Source organism: Macaca fascicularis, chromosome 7 (assembly GCF_037993035.2).
Source record: "Macaca fascicularis isolate 582-1 chromosome 7, T2T-MFA8v1.1".
In the NCBI taxonomy this organism is placed as follows: domain Eukaryota; kingdom Metazoa; phylum Chordata; class Mammalia; order Primates; family Cercopithecidae; genus Macaca; species Macaca fascicularis.
The window spans coordinates 25,540,476-25,559,256 of NC_088381.1; the positions used below are offsets into that span (position 1 = coordinate 25,540,476).

Consider the following 18,781-nt stretch of genomic DNA (forward strand, 5'->3'; position numbering starts at 1 on the left):
TCCTCATTACTCCCATGACAAAGCAAAACAGTAAAATGTTCACGGCCATATTCCTAAAAATATTTTTAAAATAATCTGTTGGCTGGTTTACTCATGAATTCACAAAGATCATTTGGTAAACCAAGAAAATCAATTAAGTTTATCATACTGTATACGTGGCCATTTTTTCAAATAGAAAAATAGTATTATTAAATTTAGTTTCATGAATCAGTTTGCACATTATCCAATATAGGCAAAGATATTTAATATAATACTAACTTCAGTTGAAAATGATTCCTTAGTTCCTACTATTTGTCTAACCCTCAAGACTCTTTTATTAAGAGTCTCAGAATATTAACTTGAATACTTAATATCTGAGTAGTTGAATGGCCTTATATACCATACATCCACAATTTCTCAAAGAATGTGCACTGGCACACTAGTGTGCAACAATGGTTTAGAGATGGGGTAGAAATATTGATTGCCTCAGCCCTCAGGAATGACAGAGCCTATAGCCAGTCACCAGCTGTCTCATCCATGTATAGTCCTAGACAAACAAAATTTTCTGTGTGACATAACTTGAAAAAGGCTGAAAGTACTTTTATACAGCAATAAAATAAACTCTACCAATGAAGTGCTCATCACTCAGACAGTGTAAGCAGGGTTAGAATGGCTATCATGACTATCATAAGTAACACCCTAACCACTAAGTTACACATGACCTAATTGCGGGCAATTTTGCTAAATCATCCTGTAACTATAGCACAGACATCAATTTAAACTAAAATCTGAGTCTAGAAATATTAATACATACTAACCATGACAGCTTCAAAGTTAAGGACTATTGCTTGGTATTTTCTTTTACACCAGAGACTGTCTTGGTAGCTGTGAGATTAGATGTTTAATCTCAAAAAAAAAAAAAAAAAAAAAGGTTTTGTTCACCTCTGAATATTTTATTTCTCCCTTTGAGCTGACTTACTTCAAATAAATTTCAATGACTTACTGAAGGAGACATAGCCTAAGAATTCAATTTTCCCTTAGAAAAAATAAGAAACTAATCCATATTAACAATTTCCAAATTTCAGTATCATTTTATTTACTCCTCTTAATAGAGAAATGATTAAAGTCTAAAAGTTACAAAAGAAAAATATTAAGTGCACTGTCAGCTTTTATAGCCACCCCCACGAAAAAGAAAATAAAAATAAACAAATTACCTATTAGACTGGTTTTCCTGCACAAATGGGTAACAGGTAATCAGGTAGCTGGGAATTGGAGTTGGTTCTACACCAGAAACACTTCCGTTATCATTTGGGAGAGCCATCGGGATCATAAATGTATCAGGACTCTTCTTCTGGGGAATAAATGGCTCTACCTCAGCTGACAGCTTGACATTCTTCAAAGAGAAAGTAGAATACATTAATAACAAGCGAGCAAGCAACTTCCTACAAATTCACAATTTAACAACAGAAGAGTCAGTCCTTATAAACAGTAATTAGGTCTCTTCTCAGCATTCATAAAACATCCAAAAGGAAGAGCAATGTCAATTTTAAAATAACTGAATAATGATCAAGTTATTTAGACAAAGCCACCAAATAAGGAAAATAAATCAAATGTTACATTTCAATGTAATTAAAGCTGTTAAAACAATCAAGAAAATACAGAAGTCATACACCAGGGTCTAAAAATAAAGTTGGTAGTAAGAGATGTAGCTCTTCAGACAATGTGTTTTTAACTCATTTTGTTGGGGGAAAAATTGAACAAAATTATGAAGGATAATTAATACTCTATATTTGTTTCAATAGTCTTAAAAGTTGACTATTTCTGTCCATTTCTGGAAATTAGATCGGTATCATTAAAAGAAAAGAAAATGTCTAAGATGAAAAAGGCTGAGGCAGGAGAATGGCGTGAACCCGGGAGGCGGAGCTTGCAGTGAGCTGAGATCCGGCCACTGCACTCCAGCCTGGGTGACAGAGCGAGACTCCGTCTCAAAAAAAAAAAAAAAAAAAAAAAAATACTTAACATTAAGAAGAAAATATCTGCACAGTTACACTGGGGAAAAGATGAGTACTTCAGTTTCCCAGTACACATCTGAGTAAACTAAAGTAATCCAAGATATGTAATCCATTTTAGTTTACTTTGTATCTTTCTTATAAGAAATCTATACAGCTTTAAAAGACATTAAAAAAAAAAAAACCTGTAGTATTTAGAGATGCACACATGGGCGACAAAACTGTAAAGAAAAGTAAATAAAATCCATAAAAGTCAGGATAGGACTTATTCTTAGCAAAGAGAGTTGTGATTAAGAGGCATCTGGAGAGCTTCCAGGGTGCCTGGCTAAGTTTTATATCCTAACCAGGATAAAATTTACAAGGTGTTTGTCCTGTAACAATTCATCAAGCTGTACATTGGTTTTATGCAGTTTCTATATGTTATAGTTAACAACAAATTTAACATTTTAAATTATTTTTTGAAATCCTTAAGTACATTCTGTAAAAAATCATATAAATATAACATCAAATGATATGAACATGTTTTAATGAAACCAGTAAGTGAAATGCAAGTTAATGTTTTTAACTACTCTAAAAAATTACCTTAAAAGCCACGGCCCTAGCCAGAACTCTTCCCCAACAAACCCACTAGGGTGATAGTTATTAGAAGCTCCCATCAAAGCATAGTTTTAAGAATAAATTTCATGTTTCTCACAAAAGCAGTTAGTAAGGAATCCAAGTAAAAAATCTGAAGATGAGATATGCTCATTTGTTTCAGAAAAATTAAGTTCTCTAAAAAGTTCACTGTAAATACTCATAAATGCTTGTTAAAAGGGATGGGGTGGGGATGGTAAAATCTGAACTGTACAGCAGTATTAATTCAGTATCCTTCCTCCCCACCTGATTTGAAGTTTACATTTGTACAATTAACCAAATCAGAAGTAGATATGCTATAATAATAATATAAATAGTAGTGAATTGAAGTTGATTTCTTAAAGATTAACATAAGAGGCAAAAACATCTTCAAACTCTAATGATACAAGCTAGTAATTTTCACTCTGTGATATTCATCAGAACCCAAACTCACTTATATAGGACACAATATATCAAAACAATAAATATTTCCCCAATTAGGAAAAAGAAAAGCCGACTTACAGCAATAATATAAAGATAATGGAAGCTTGCTTTATACAGTTCACACATATATGTCGAAGAAAAGAAACTGAAATCACGTTTTAACTGCACTAAAAATATAATTTTTAGGATTTTTTTTAAGGGTCTCACTCTGCCATGGGGTGGGGATGGGGGTAGGGTGCAGTGGTATGATCATGGCTCATTGCAGCCTCAATCTCCTGGACTCAAGTGATCCTCCTGCCTCAGCCTCCCAAATAGTTAGGACTACAGGTGCACATTACCACACCCAGCAAACTTTTTAATGTAGAGATGGGGATTTGCCATGTTTCCCAGGCTGTTCTTGAACTCCTGGGCTCAAGTGATCCTCCCACCTCGGCCTCCCAAAGTGCTGGGATTATACGCATGAGCCTGGTCAGGATTTCTTTTAAAAACGAAAAAGTCCTTTACGACATATGAGAACTCACTGAGCAGTTTTATAAATCTGAGCTAGTAGACTTTCAGGGTTTTTTTCCAGCACGGTATATGGGTACATCAAATTATCAGTCTTAACCACACTAATATAATTATAAATAAATAATTTTAAAATAATACTTTTCCTGACCTCTCCCCCAGAAAAATATCAACTCATAAATTACCTTGGTAGCAATAAATTCAAATTCTTGCTCAGGTCGAAAGTTGCAAAAAATTTTTACACCCCACTTCATTTGTACTTTATAAAAGGTTTTATAAACTTAGGCAACCTACTGTTTAAAAGGTATTCTGTATAATTCAAAACTAATGTCTGTACATACATACAGTATGTGCCTTTAAATATTAAAGTTTGTATTGGCTTATATTCTAAGTGCAATTCTAGATATCAGAGCTCAACAATAAAACTCACAAACACTAAAATGATCCTTTGTTTTTAGCACAAAAAAAAAAAAAAAGAGAGAAAGAGAGAGAAGCTGCTATAGTCAACAGCTGCACAAACAGAAGATGTCACTAGTAGGAACAGACTGGCAAACTTTCTCCTATAGCTACAACTCTGTATGGTTTCAAAAGCTGTTTATTGTGACTTTGGGGCCTTCAGTAATATACATCAAAATGCAGCATCTGCTGTTCTCAGGACTGAAAAGGAGTGTTAAGATCCCAAACTATTCTTAAAAGTCCACATACTAAAGCCCATATAAATAACATGTTAAATAAATAACAAATTCTGGCAGTATTTTAATTATATTAGTATAGAAATCAAAGAAAAATGCCTTGCATAGTGAACAACAAAATGTATGAAAAAACGAGACTGGATACATTATAGAACGTTATTCCTCAGTTTGAATTTCTGTTTTGTCTCTCTACTTTCGCCAAGATCTATTTTTTAGGAATAAGAACGTTCAGAGCAGGGAGTTGTCTTCACAAAGGAGATAAATATGGAATAAATGTTAACCACACTTAACAAAGTCGAATCATTCTTGTATTATTTGCTTCACAAAAAAGCACGACTATCTATATAGTAAAACTATCATCTTTCAGAACTTATTTCAGAATTTTCCCAATTAATGAAAAAAATCATAGTCCCAGAATCATCTTTGTAAAAATATTTAAGCAGTTTCATGTTCATTTTTTTGTGTATATTAACGTAAATGTCTACAAACAAAATGCCTTTGATATAAATAATCTAGAAAGTTCAAGATTCTGTCAGAGCATGAAACAAAAATATTATTTAAAAGAGTTTATTAGACAAATGTATTCAGATCATTGAGAGCCTACATAATTCAACAAATGTGCATTTAGCATACATTCCGGAAAGAGTGCTGCGCTGGACTGGGTTAGGGAAAATGGGCAAACATTACCACAAAGCACACGTTGGGGCAGAGAATGTACACTAAATTCCTCAGAGATGGAACCTCCAGATGAATGCAAATAATTTTCCCAGATTAAGCAATAAAAAACTGACACCCACTTAAAATCAAAACAGAAGTTGGAACATAACGAGACACTCTCCCACAGTGAAACTCCAGAGTATGTACCACACACCCACAGAAAAAATATGACCATGGAAACCCGCCATATTCTTTCTATGTTAAAGTAAAAATAGGATATCTCAAACTTTAAGATATTTTATATCTCATGGCAAAAGATAAAATAAATGTCCTCTGAAGCGAAAAATGATTAATGTTTAAGAGATAACTACTAGCTGTGCTGTTTTTTGATTAAAATGCCAAAACAAAACACAGTACTTATACGTGTTAAGTTTTACAGGCTCCAGACAATAAAGAGGAAGAAAAATCAAAGAATTTAACTTAGATTCTGCCCATACTGGGCAGAATGTTTTGCAACCCATATTTTCCTTTTTAAAAAACAGACCAAATCTAATGTTTTTTAAATCTGATGGTTACTTTTTTAAAAAAACAGCTTTCTAGATTTAATATTAGTTTCTGAATTATCTATTACTTTGTTTTTATTATTTTCTCTTTTGATTTGATGGAGTTTCCCCTCTAACTTCTTGCCTTGGATGCTTAATTTTCATTCTCCTTGTAAACTGTTTAACAACGAAGGCATTTATGACCATGCATTTGCCTCAGAGCATAGCTTCAGCCACATTCCACAGGTTTTTTGTTTGTTTGTTTTAGAGATGGGGTCACACTATGTTGTCCAGGCTGGAGTATGGTGGCAATTCACAGGTGTGATCTCACTACTGATCAGCACCAGAGTTTCTACAAGCTTCATTTCTGATCTCGGCCAGTTCACCCTTCCTTAGGCAACCTGGAGTTTCCCCACTCCAGGGAGGTCATCATATTGATGCTGAACTTAGTGCAGACACCTGATCCACATAGCACACTACAGTCCAGAACACCTAGCTAGGGTCAAGCGATGCTCCTGCCTTAGCCTCCTTAGCAGTTGGGACTACAGGTGTATACCACCATGCTGGGCCCCATAGGATTTTCATATGTGGTATTTTATTATTAACACATTTTTAATAACCTGTCATTCTATTTTTTATTCCTTTTTGACCTAAGAGCTTGAAAATGTCTTTTTGGCCAGGAGCAGTGGCTCACGCCTGTAATCCCACCACTTTGGGAGGCTGAGGCGGGTGGATCACCTGAGGTCAGAAGTTCAAGACCAGGCTGGCCAACATGGTGAAACCCCATCTCTACTAAAAATACAAAAATTAGCTGGGTGTGGTGGTGCACACCTGTAATCCCAGCTTTGGAAGGCTGAAGCAGGAGAATTGCTTGAACCGGGGAAGCGAGGTTGTAGTGAGCTGAGACACTGCCACCGCACTCCAGCCTCGGTGACAGAGTGAGACTCCGTCTCAAAAAGAAAAAACAGAAAATGCTTTTTTAAATTTCCAAATGGTATTTTCCCTGAATGTATATATTAACACTTTCTTTTTATTATGAACATATTATTTTTTACATCTGATAAGACAGGTCATTTACTAATATCCTTACGTAAGGGCCAACTATACGTATTACTGAATAACACACATTTTAAAATAACTTATTTAGAATACATTTCATTTGGAGTACTGACATTATTTAAAGTTTATAAATTATTTAAAGGAAACAATGAAAAGCTAGACAATTTTGTATCCTTTACAAAAGCTTTACAATTTTGTCAAAAGCATGTTGCATGAAATCATATGTATTCGCTAGTTTTTCCAAAAATTAAAGACATTAATAACCAGTAATTTTATAAATTCTTTTAAAAGAACTATCTAATGCTAATGTACTAAAAATTAAGCCACCATTTAATTTATTTGTGATAACAGAAAAGAGACTGTTAACCTCAAGTGTCCTGTCACTTCTAAGCCCATTATTTATTTTTTAAAATCTCAATAAATTTCCTAAAAATAGAAACAGTAAGCCTTTATAAACAAAACGAACTCCGTGATTTATTCTTCACATCTCATAATGCAAGCTTTTTTTTTTTTTTCTTTTTTTAAGGGGAAAAATGCATTATATACGAAGCAACACATCTTCTTAGAACATTTAACTCTGGAGTTAAAATTAAGCTAGCTATTTTGATTAAATACAGAGAATACCCTATAAAAAGTGCTGAAAGAAGATACTCCTGAGATTTTCTTCTAGTTATAAAATTCTTTCAAATAATCATTATTGCAATTAAGATTATCCATCTAGCACCATATCCCCGGTAATTTACTTTTTACAAATCTTGATCAGCACACATACAATTTACCTTTTCTATAAAAAGATTTTATATATTTAAAAAAGGTAATTCACAAGAACAAGAACATGAATGCCTTCAGGCAAAAAGAAAGTTTATTTTCTTTTTTAGTTACACTTGTAAAGTACACAAGGATTTAATCAGGTTAAGATAAAATACAGAAAGTCTATATTAAGTACTACTTTTTAAAAATCAAACTTCTATGAATTGCTAACTACTACAATACTATAATGAGTAAGTTTTAATGCTGTAGGCATTTAGGGAAATTCTGGGTATGTCAACACTGGTCAAAAGGGAAAAAAAATTCTGTGAGGAAAAATGGAAATCGGCACATATTACTATACTTTCCAATGACTTTTATCTACCTAAATTCACTTCAATAGTAGAAATACAAAAGTATAATCCAAATATCCTGGAAAAGCCATTACATGACTCTATGGTATAATCAAGAATTCCACAAAATTGAGAAATCTCAGTTCCCAATCTACTATTAAGTTAATGGTTCTTAGCCGTCCTTTGAGAATATGATGAAAATAATGGATTCTTGCCCTAGAAAAAGACATATAATGAAGCATACTCCTTCCAGGTCATTCATGGACCCCTGAATTAACTTCCTATCGCATAAACGAGGTGAAAACATCACTTTTCTATATCTATTTTCTGAGTGTATAGGGGAGTGGAGGATTTTCAAATTATTCTTTCATTTAGTGTTAGGTTGGGGAAGAGGGAAGAGGTATTGGAAGAAAAAAAAGTCAACAGAAAACCTTCTTCCATGTTTTTTTCCTAGTTCTTAAATTTCTACAAGGTTTTAATAGGTCGTGGACTTTGGAAAGGTGTGGGATGAAAGAGAAAAAGTCTTTCTAGTTTAAATAATTTGCTCACAGCACTTGCTGCTAGGATAATCACAAACAGCTATGCTAAAAATTACCATCTAAATAGTTAATTATATTTCCTCTAGGATGAAAGGAACTCTAAGTATACATAAGGTAGCATTACTGGTTTTAGTCCTGGCATCCTAGTGAAGGAACAAAATGTTGAACCCTTTCATTAGTAACACACATACAAGGAAATGATTCAAGGAAAATTCGTATTCATTTGTCAGGCTTTGAAATCTCAGGTATTTTTGATAGATACCTTCAAAAATGTTTTTAAATCAAACTAGATATAGGCTGTATACAGAATACTTCTGGGTCACATAAACGCCTATGTGTATTTGCCAAGAGGCTCTATATCAATTTCTCTTTGGTAATTCCATGTATTGTTTTACAAAACTCATTTGTGTCTTCAGAGTTATATTAACATAAAGCTTTTTTTTTAAAAAAAAAAATAAGTCTTGTGTAAAAACAAGTATACACAACTAGGAAGCTGTGCTTTGCCTGCTCAGAATCCGATTTCAAAATAAAAACCGGCTACAACTACATATAGACACATACAGGAATTTGGGAAATCTTCTCTCATTAATTCAGGTGCTAGTTATCCATCTGTAAAATTAAAAGGCAGAAATTACTAGCCTCTCTTCTTCCGTCATCTAGTCATCAATGGGCAAGGCCTTCGAAGAAGGGAATAGAGTGAATAAACTTGGGCTTCAAATTAAGTCGTTTCGCAGAGATCTTAAGAGTGGAAAATACTGGGGAAAAACTATTTTTTCGATTACTTTTAACACTGTTATTATCCCTGCCTGCTAGCACCTACTAGCATGGATAATCAGGAATTTGATGCAATTAAAAACAAAACAGAACACTGATGGGACTACTTTGCGAATATGAAAACGGGTTCGAAAATAAGCTTATGCTTTACACCCTTAAAATAGAAACTAGCTTAAAAAAAAAACCACTAATTACCATTCTTTGCAAAATAACTGGATAAAAGGACAAGGGGAAATCGTAGTATCGTTTCTTAAAAGAAACACCTCCGTAAAACCACTGCAAAAACAATGCTTCGCTCCATTGAACATAGATCTAAAAGGCCCGTGACTTCCCTTCATCTGTAATTACCACACATTCTCTTACAGTCTTTCTGGGTAAGAAGCCTTCAAACGCCTTTCCACCTTGAAAACACATTCCAGAGCTGAAGGGAATGCGGGAAGTGGGGAGACTGCTGGAAGTTATAAGCCCTCCTCCCAGGAGAGCAGGGACAACTTGGAGCCTTCTGACCCCTGCACCAAGCCGGAGAGAAGCGGCAACGGCGAGCCCTCCATCAGGGAAGTAATCAGGGTTGGAAAAGCCCCCAAGTCCCAGGCAGCAGCTGGAACAATGAAGGAGAGCCGGGAGCTGCCAGGATCCCAGGTAAGGGGGTCTGCGACCGCAGGACCGGCCCTCGGTCCCCACGTTCGGAGACCTGGGCCTGGAAGGAAGCGGCGACCCCAACCCCCGGCTCGGCGGGCCCAGCCCAAACCCGCGTACCTGCTCTGTAGGGGCTCGGTCCATGGTGCCTGCAGCCGCAACGGGCCCGCGCTAGTCGGTGTAAATAGCGCCTTGGGCCGCTTTCTCCATGGCCCCCCGCTCGGGTCCAGACTGGGTTCCGGACCTCCGCCCCTATCTGGCTAGCCGCGACACCGATTCGGCTACGCCACTGGCCGAGGAGGCGGCTCCAGCTCCGGGAGATGGAGGAGGCGGTGGCAGCTTCGGGGAGGGATCATCTGGGACGGAAGCCGAGGAGGGCCCGAATGGGCGGGAGGCGTAGTTAGAAATGGAGGCGCACGGAAGGGAAAGGAGTGGGGAGGAGGCAGAGAGGGGCAGTGGGCGGAGTGACAGCGAATGGCCTCAGCAAGGGTAGCAGGAACCCGGCCTGGCCTAGAGGCTGAAGCCAGGTGGAGGCGCCCAGGAGCAGGTGCCCCGAACCACACGCCACCCCTGCGACTGTTAAAGGAGAAGTGTCAGAAGACCACCTGGGACCCAGGTCACACGGGCCCTCAAAGACCTCTTCAGGATCTGAAACCATCTCTTAAGAGATGTTGGAAAAGCTTTCATCTGCCCACCGTACATCTGCTCCTTCCTTATGTTACGCAAATAAAGGGAGTCATGACTATAAAGGAATGAGAATATTCTGAAAATAATGGAGTCTTGCCCTAGAAAAATGCATATGTAAAACGCATACACAGAATGATTGGAAGAAAGGGCTCCTCACAAATATTTATTGATTAGTTAATTCGTTGTCCAGGTTCATGCCCACCTCTAGGCTCACATCCAGGCTGACCTCGCCCATCTCAGAACTCCTAATTTTATGCAGGATCTGTATAACACCACCCAACAGGTAATTATTTTATCTTCAGATCCTTAGCTCCTTAAGGGCAGACACTGTCTTGAAACTGGGCACTACCGTTAGCATGGCAAATACCTTCTGGGCATCTCCTTAGACACACCTTCCAACACCCACACCCTCCGTGACGATTCAGCCAACCGCGGATAGAAATATTTTGGGGAAAAAAGAAATAACAAGTACAACAATAAAATACAAGTAATACAGTTTAACAACTGCTTATACAGCATTTACATTGTATTATGTATTATAAGTAATCTAGAGATGACTTAAAGTATATAGGAGGATGTGCATGGATTATATGCAAATACTACACCATTTTATATAAGGATCTTTAGCACGCATGGATTTTGGTATCAGCAGGGATCCTGGAGCCAATATCCCCCTGGGATGTTTAGGGACAACTATATAAGCTAAATTACACTTCAGTGAAGGAAGAGAGTTCAGGTGGCTGCTGTTTGGGGCACTGGTGTGGAGATCCACAGCTAGGAATGGGAAAGAGATTTTAAGAAATTCGCTTTGTCATGCTTCAGGAGACATCGGTAAAGACTAATTGCCTTTTCAATTAGTCTAAGTTATTAGTCTGGTTATTAGATTCCAATACCAGGCTTGTTATGTGAAGGCCCCTTGCTGTACTTATGTTGACACAGGTTGGGTATCTCTAATTGGAAACTATGAAATCTCAAACCCTCCTGAATCCCAAATATTCCAAAATTAGAAACTTTCTGAGCACAGACATGACATTTAAGGGTAATGTTCATTGGAACATTTTAGATTTTGGACTTCCAGATTAGAGATGCTCAATCAGTAAGTATAGTGTAAGTCTTCCGAAATCCCAAATCTGAAACGCTTATGGTTTCAAGTATGTTAGATAAGGGACATTCAACCTGTATTATATATTGGCCTGCTGAAAGGAACTATATTGTGTCAGCAAGACTTATATCAAGGCTGGCAATAGAAACAGTTTGAAAGGAGAAACATTCATATTTACACATTTATATTTAGATTTAAATATATTTATTTAATTTTAGTAACTTTTCTACCTCCTCAAATTTAATATAAATGCATGTGTATTTGAATTGCAAATGTACGTAACATTTGTACATATATGTGCAATTAAAGTAACGTTAGGTCCCTAGTGCCTATCACACACCTAGTTGGGATTCAATGAATGCTGAATGAATTTAGGGTTGGTTGCTCAGAAAAATTAAGTTATTTATAAGGAGTAGTTATGTAAACTAACAGATGACCATTTTTCTTCACAATTGAAAGATAAAATAACTCTGAATTTTCAGATTGTCTTCCTACTGCTGGTCTATAGCCATAATATACCCTCATCTGAGTAAAAAGATAATAGTAATACACTCATAAAAATACTATAGTACTTTTGCTTTTCTTCCTTCTTCTGAGGAATGATCTGAGGAAATTTAAGCAGGATTCCCAAGGATCTTTCCACACTGTCGGATTTTTTATGACTGTAAAATCGTTTTCATTGAGAATCTTCTACATACAAGACATTCGTTAAGGGAGGCTGAGGCAGGAGAATGGCGTAAACCCGGGAGGCGGAGCTTGCAGTGAGCTGAGATCCGGCCACTGCACTCCAGCCTGGGCGACAGAGCGAGACTCCCTCTCAAAAAAAAAAAAAAAAAAAAAAAAATTATAAGAACAAAATCATAAGAATTATAAGAACAGAAATGTCACAATGCCCTTCTCATTTAACATAATCTTTAAAAAGATGGCAATAGCTAGTAGATAAAAAATTAAAATCTGTGAAAAAAGGAAGGCATTTTAAAAATACTACATTTTACAGATGATATAAATGAATGCAAATTATTTTATTCACCAATAAATATTTAATGTGCGAGGTACTATGCTAAATACTAGAGATACAGCAGTTTATGAGACACCATGAGGGCTGAGACCATGTTTGTCTTGTGGGCAAGACATGCATAGGACAAATCGTTATAAGTGAGATGAGTGTCATGAAAAAGGAAGTACAATAGGTGTTACCATGGTAAGGGATGGAAGGTCAAGGAAGGCGTATTTGAATAAATAGCATCCACAGAAAGACCTGAAGGGTGAGTAGGAGTTATGATTAGTAAAGGAGAAGAAGCAGGAAAATTGCTTCAAGAAGAGGAAATGGCAAATGTTAGCATTCTGAGGAAAGAGAAAATTCAGCCTTTAGTACTCACACAAGCTCATCCCTTGAGATGAGGGTTCAGAATGTGAGGGATAATCCAATAGATGAAGGCCTCTGAGAAGCTTGGAGGGGATAGAATACAAATACCAGGGGGAAGAAATAGACCTTTGATGGAAGTAGGGGCATGTTATCTACTGTAACAGAGGAAAGGAAGAAAAGATTGATATGGCTACAGATTATATACATTTATAAGTTTCATGCCGAAAGTTGAGGGAATGCCTAATGGCTTCTGTTGTCTCAGTGATGCAGGAGGCAAGGTTACCTGCTGACAATAAACAGAAGTGGAGTTGTGATGACTAGGCACTCGTCAAAATTCAGCAAACATATAGTTAAGATAGGTACATGTCATTATATGTACATTTTATCTCAAAAGAAAAAAATATAACCAAATATTGAATTCTAGCTTTAACAAATGCGTACACCTATGTAATTCAAATCTCTATCAAAACATAGAGTGTCACCATTACCTCCAGTGACATTTAAAACTTCTCTACTTATATCAAATGCTTGTCTTAGACATTGTTGTTATTCTTACTACCTATACCAAAGCCTAGCATGCAGCAGGTGCTCAATAAATATTTATTGAATAAATGAACTGTAATATGATATTAAATCAGGATTCTTTCATCCAGGGTTAGGGTTTTGTTAGGCATGTGCATTTTATTGAAGGAGCAGGATTCACTAGGGTGCAAGTAGAATTATTATTTATTGTCCTGTACCTTCAAATTACCTGAAGACTATTTCTTTTTCTGCCTTGGATGAAATCTCATGAAGGTCACACACACTTTATTCCACGTCAAAACTTCTCCTTTTCCCCAGCTCAGTCCTGCTTCAGGCTGGAAGCCTGGGGTGAAGGACGTGGCTTGGTCCACTTCAGTTTTGTTTTCTACGTTTTATGTCTCCACCTCCTCTACCTTAAACACTCTCTGATTAGGCTTTTAGATTTCTCCAGGTTTGAACTCTGAGGGGGAGGGTGGCAGAGCTTCTCAGATGTTTAATTACTACTTTCCTGCATGTTTACATGCAGCAAAGTCATCTCAGAGAGTCACTTATGACCCTAGCCCTCAGCCCTTGGACTTCTGAGGGTTTAAATCTCAACTTGATCACTTTGGGGAACAGCAAGGCAGCCTTATTTGCTGGATTCCCTTTTAAAATGGCTTCAGGCAGAATTCCTGGGATCCCATCAATCCCTGGAATCATTTTGCTACCCTTGATTTATCATATAACTATCCATCCCTCTCTGCCTTTATCCAGCTATTAATTCTTCTTATTTTTGGTGCATGTCAAAGTAGATTGCAGACTTCAGTACACTTTGCCCTGAGAAAAATTCATATAGACACAGTAGGCAAAAATGCAGCTTGTTCTCACTGTTTCTCTCAGATCCTTGCATTCTACCACACTCCAGGCAACATGTGTCAAGTTCTCCAAGTGTTTCCCAGAAAGCTTCTCTCACATAGCTTAAGGTAAGCGGAAGCATCTCCTTTTACCCATGGGAGGTGTGGGTATGTATAAGGTATACAAAACAGTACCCTTCCTGAGTCATTGTCTTAGTCTGTTTTCATGCTGCTGATAAAGACATACCCAAGACTGGGCAATTTACAAAAGGAAGAGGTTTAATGGACTTGCAGTTCCTCCTGGCTGCAGAGGCCTCACAATCACGTCACACTTCACATGGTGGCAGATAAGAGAACAGAATGAGACCCAAGTGAAAGGGGTTTCCCCTTATAAAACTATCAGATCTCATGAGACTTATTCACTACCAAGAGAACGGTATGAGGGAAACTGCCCCATAATTGAATTATCTCCCACTGGGTCCCTCCCACAACACGAGGGAATTATGGGAGCTACAATTCAAGATAAGATTTGGGTGGGAACACAGCCAAACCATATCATTCTGCCCCAGCCTCTCCCAAATCTCACGTCCTCACATTTCAAAACCAATCATGCCTTCCCAACAGTCCCCCAAAGTCTTAACTCATTTCAGCATTAACTCAGAAGTCCACAGTCCAAAGTCTCTTTTGAGACAAGGCAAGTCTCTTCTGCCTATGATCCTGTAAAATCAAAAGCAAGTTAGTTACTCCCTAGACATAATGGGGGTACAGGCATTGGGTAAATATACCCATTCCAAATGGGAGAAATTGGCCAAAACAAAGGGGCTACAGGCCCCATGCAAGCCTGAAATACAGCAGGGCAGTCAAATCTTGGAGCTCCAAAATGATCTCCTTTGACTCTATGTCTCACATCTAGGTCATGCTGATGGAAGAGGTGGGTTCCCATGGTCTTAGGCAACTCTTCGCCTGTGGCTTTGCAGGGTACAGCCTTCCTCCCAGCTGCTTTCATGGGCTGGTGTTGTGTCTGTGACTTTTCCAGGTGCAGAGTGCAAGCTGTCAGTGGATCTACCGTTCAGGGTCTGGAGGATGGTGGCCCTCTTCTCATAGCTCCACTAGGCAGTACCCCAGTGGGGACTCTGTGTGGGGGTGCCCACCCCACATTTCCCTTCCACACTGCCCTAGCAGAGGTTCTCCATGAGCAGCCCCGCCCCCTGCAGCAAACTTCTGCCTGGACATCCAGGCATTGCCATACAACCTCTGAAATCTAGGTGGAGGTTCCCAAACCTCAATTTTTGACACCTATGCACCCGCAGGCTCAATACCGCATGGAAGCTGCCAAATCTTGGGGCTCACACCCTCTGAAGCCACAGCTCAAGTTATACCTTGGTCCCTTTTAGCCACAGCTGGAGCAGCTGGGATGCAGGGCACAAAGTCCCTAGGAGGAAGAAATGGACTGCATTAGATGGTTGACCACTGAAGAGGTGATATCTGATGTGAGATTTGAGAAATACAAAAAGATAGGGGAAAGACAAGCAAAGGCCCCAGGAGGGGAAACTCTTAAATTGTGGAAACAGAAAGGAGAGACCTGTAAATAGTGAATGGCAGGAGGGAGAGAGTAGTATGGACAATAGATAGAATGGAAGTCTAGACCAGGCCAGATTTTGTACTAATTTGCAAGCTATGGTAAAGAATTTGGATTTAACTTTAAGTCAAAAAGCCATTTGGAGAATTTTAAAGAAGTGCACTGAATTCACATTTTGTCTGAATGTGAATAGCGAAATGTTAAAATTAATACTTCTGGAATATAAAAACATATCTAAATGACTATTGAAAAATTGGATTATTACAATTTTATTATTAAAAGGTTTAGTAGTGTTCAAAGAGAAACTTTAGACAAGTTCAATTTAAGAATTTAATTAAGCAAAAAATTATTTGCCAATTGAGCAGGTCCCCAGAACCAGAATAGGCTCAGGGAGACTCTGGGGCTGATACATGATCCAATCATATTTATAGAAAGTGAGGTACAGAAAATGGAAGTGGGGTACAGAAACAGTTTGATTGGTTATAGCTTGGTACTTGTCTTATTTGAATATGGTTTGAACAGTTGGCCACCTATGATTGGCTGAAACTACATGATTAGTACAAGAGTAAGTTACAGTCTGTTTACACATCCTGTTAGGTGACAGTTTACTATATGTGTAAGGAGGCAGCTTTAACTTAACAATTCACCCTTTTGGTCACCATCTCAGTATAGAGGGTGACCAAAACTTTAGGCATTAATGTCAAGGGTTACAGCAGAGAGGACTTCCTTATTAGAATCTCCTGTTTTCAGGAGAAAAAAAAAAAACAAAACACTGATCTGTTTTGGGATCGATCTGCTTCCATAATGTTTCACTTTGATTATGCAGCATTTAGCATGAGTGACTCCATGTTGGTTTGGTTTGGTGTGCTGGGGCCTACTGCAGGAGCTCTGTCTAGAGCAATGGCTTCCTATAATTTTGAATAATAATCCCACCCTTTTGCTCAAGTTCTTACCTAAGTGAGTATAGCCAAGATTTAGGGTTTAGCACTTCCAGTTGCCATCATTTTGGACTTCTAGTCACAGCACGTCATTCATAGGTGACAGTGTCTTCATGACCACTCATTTCTTTGAGTTTTTGTCATTCCAATAAAAGGGAGATCATTTGACTTTCTACAGATGGCTATATGCAAGCATTTAAAATTTTGGAGAAAATACAGTGCACCAGGGATACTACTCTTACAATTATCAGAAGGATGATACCAAGAGTTGGGAGTATGCTCCCTAGCCAGGGTCCTTATGAACTAAGCCAACTAAAATCAAATAGATCTAAGAATCAGCCTGATAAAGAATCTTGTTTTAACCAACCAGCCCATTTGTTAATCCCCTGCAAGTGAGTCTTTATAAAACCTGATGTATTCATACAACAAGAAGTGTCAGTAACCGCACAGATCCTTCCCTGTTCAGTCGAAAATAATCTAGAATAATTCAGTCATCTAGCACAACTTTAGCAAGAGAATTTTTAAATTCTGTTGTGCAACCATAGCCTTTGCAGTAAAATCTTCTATAAAGTCTGTTACAAAGCACACATTTCTAATCATTGTCTGATTTATATTTACCCCATGCCACAGAAAAGAAGACCTAACAATGACGCCCATCCAGAAAGGTGAAGTCCTCCCGGCAATGTTCTCTTTAACCTATGATATATGTTAAGAAGAGTGGACCAAGGTTCTGTTTTTAACTGGTGGCGGAGCAACAAAGGTACCGTTAAAATTCCTAGTCCAGCTGACCACAGTGGCTCATGCTTGTAATCCCAGCACTTTGGGAGGCCAAGGCATGAGGACTGCTTGAGCCAAGTAGTTCAAGATCAACCTGGGCAACATAGTGAGATCTCAATTCTACAAAAAAACAAATAAATGAAAAATATTTAAAAAAATAGCCAGGTGTACTTATGCGTGCCTATAGTCCCAGCTACTCAGGAGGCTGAGGTGGGAGGATTGCTTGAGCCTGGGAGGTCAAGGCTGCAGTGAGCTATGATTGCACCACTCCACTACAGCCTGGATGACAGAGTGAGACCCCGTCTCAAAAAAAAAAAAAAAAAAATTCCCTAGCACACATTGGTCCCTCATCTTCTATTTCTTAAGGCAGGGGTTCCCAACCGCTGTACCATGAACTTGTACCAGCTAAGGACCTGTTAGAAACTGGGTCACACAGCAGGAAGTGAGTAGTGGGTGAGCAAGCATTACCACCTGAGCTCCGCCTCCTATCAGGTCAGTGGCAGCATTAGATTCTTATAGGAATGAGAACTGCACTGTGAACTGTGCATGTGAAGGATCTAGGTTGCACACTCCTTATGATAACTGAATGCCCAGTAATCTGGGGTGGAACAGTTTCATTCCAAAACCATCACCCCTACCACCCAACACCCCCAGTCCATGGAAAAATTGTCTTCCACGAAACCAGTCCCTGGTGCCAAAAAGGTTGGGGACTACTGCATTAAAGCATAAGGTTTCCCCTGTGTAAAGTTAGCCATAAAATCCTCCACACATAAAAGTATACCCTATGGGTACACCCAAAGCATCTTTTCCATTTCTATTGTTCATAGAGGCATAAGCAAGAAGATGTAAGCGTCACATGATGGCAGGGCCTTGATCCATGATCTTGAGAAAGTTCTTCATGTCTAGGATTCTGTGTGCTTCTGGGGAGAAAATTCCCAGTTAGCTTTACCTTAAGGTATACAGTAGCAGTCCCAACCTTTCTGGCACCAGGGACTGGTTTTGTGGAAGACATTTTTTCCATGAACCTGGGGGTGGGGGATGGTATTGGGATGATTCAAGCGTATTACATTTATTGTGTACTTTGTTTCTGTTATTATTACATTGTAATATATAATGAAATCATTATACAACTCACCATAACATAGAATCAGTGGGAGCCTTGAGCTTGCTTCCCTGTAACTAAACCAGGGGTCCCCAACCCCAGGCTGTGGACTGGTACCAGTCTGTGGCCTGTTAGGAACCAGGCTGCACAGCAGGAGGTGAGCAGCAGACAAGCAAGCATTACCACCTAAGCCCTACCTCCTGTCAGATCAGTAACAGCACCAGATTCTCCTGAGAAAGTGAACCTTATTGCCTATGAGAGGGATCTAGGTTGTTGCTCCTTACGAAAATCTAATGCCTGTTGATCCCAGGTGGAACAGTTTCGT

At 38.4% G+C, this 18,781-nt stretch overlaps 1 protein-coding gene and 1 long non-coding RNA gene across 5 annotated transcripts in view; one reads left to right on the forward strand and one right to left on the reverse strand.

Moving 5' to 3' along the window:
* Positions 1-18,781, reverse strand: part of SECISBP2L (SECIS binding protein 2 like) — a 98,445-nt gene that overhangs the window by 48,794 nt on the left and 30,870 nt on the right. For 2 of the 3 annotated variants that reach the window (XM_065547916.1, XM_005559501.3), the window contains exons 1-2: positions 9,671-9,865; positions 1,194-1,372 (exon numbers count right to left, since the gene is read on the reverse strand). In XM_065547916.1, the coding sequence (XP_065403988.1) occupies positions 1,194-1,372; positions 9,671-9,694 (203 nt within the window). In that variant the 5' untranslated portion in view covers positions 9,695-9,865. Of the gene's footprint in view, positions 1-1,193; positions 1,373-9,670; positions 9,866-18,781 lie in introns of those variants that run through there. The other variant, XM_005559502.4, reaches the window with a different exon arrangement.
* On the forward strand, positions 9,319-17,338 carry LOC107130204 (uncharacterized). Of its 2 annotated transcripts, XR_010588056.2 has the most exons (4): positions 9,319-9,553; positions 10,428-10,520; positions 14,107-14,189; positions 17,208-17,338. It is a non-coding gene; the product is annotated as an uncharacterized lncRNA (long non-coding RNA). The 2 variants fall into 2 exon arrangements; XR_010588057.2 differs by lacking the exon at positions 10,428-10,520.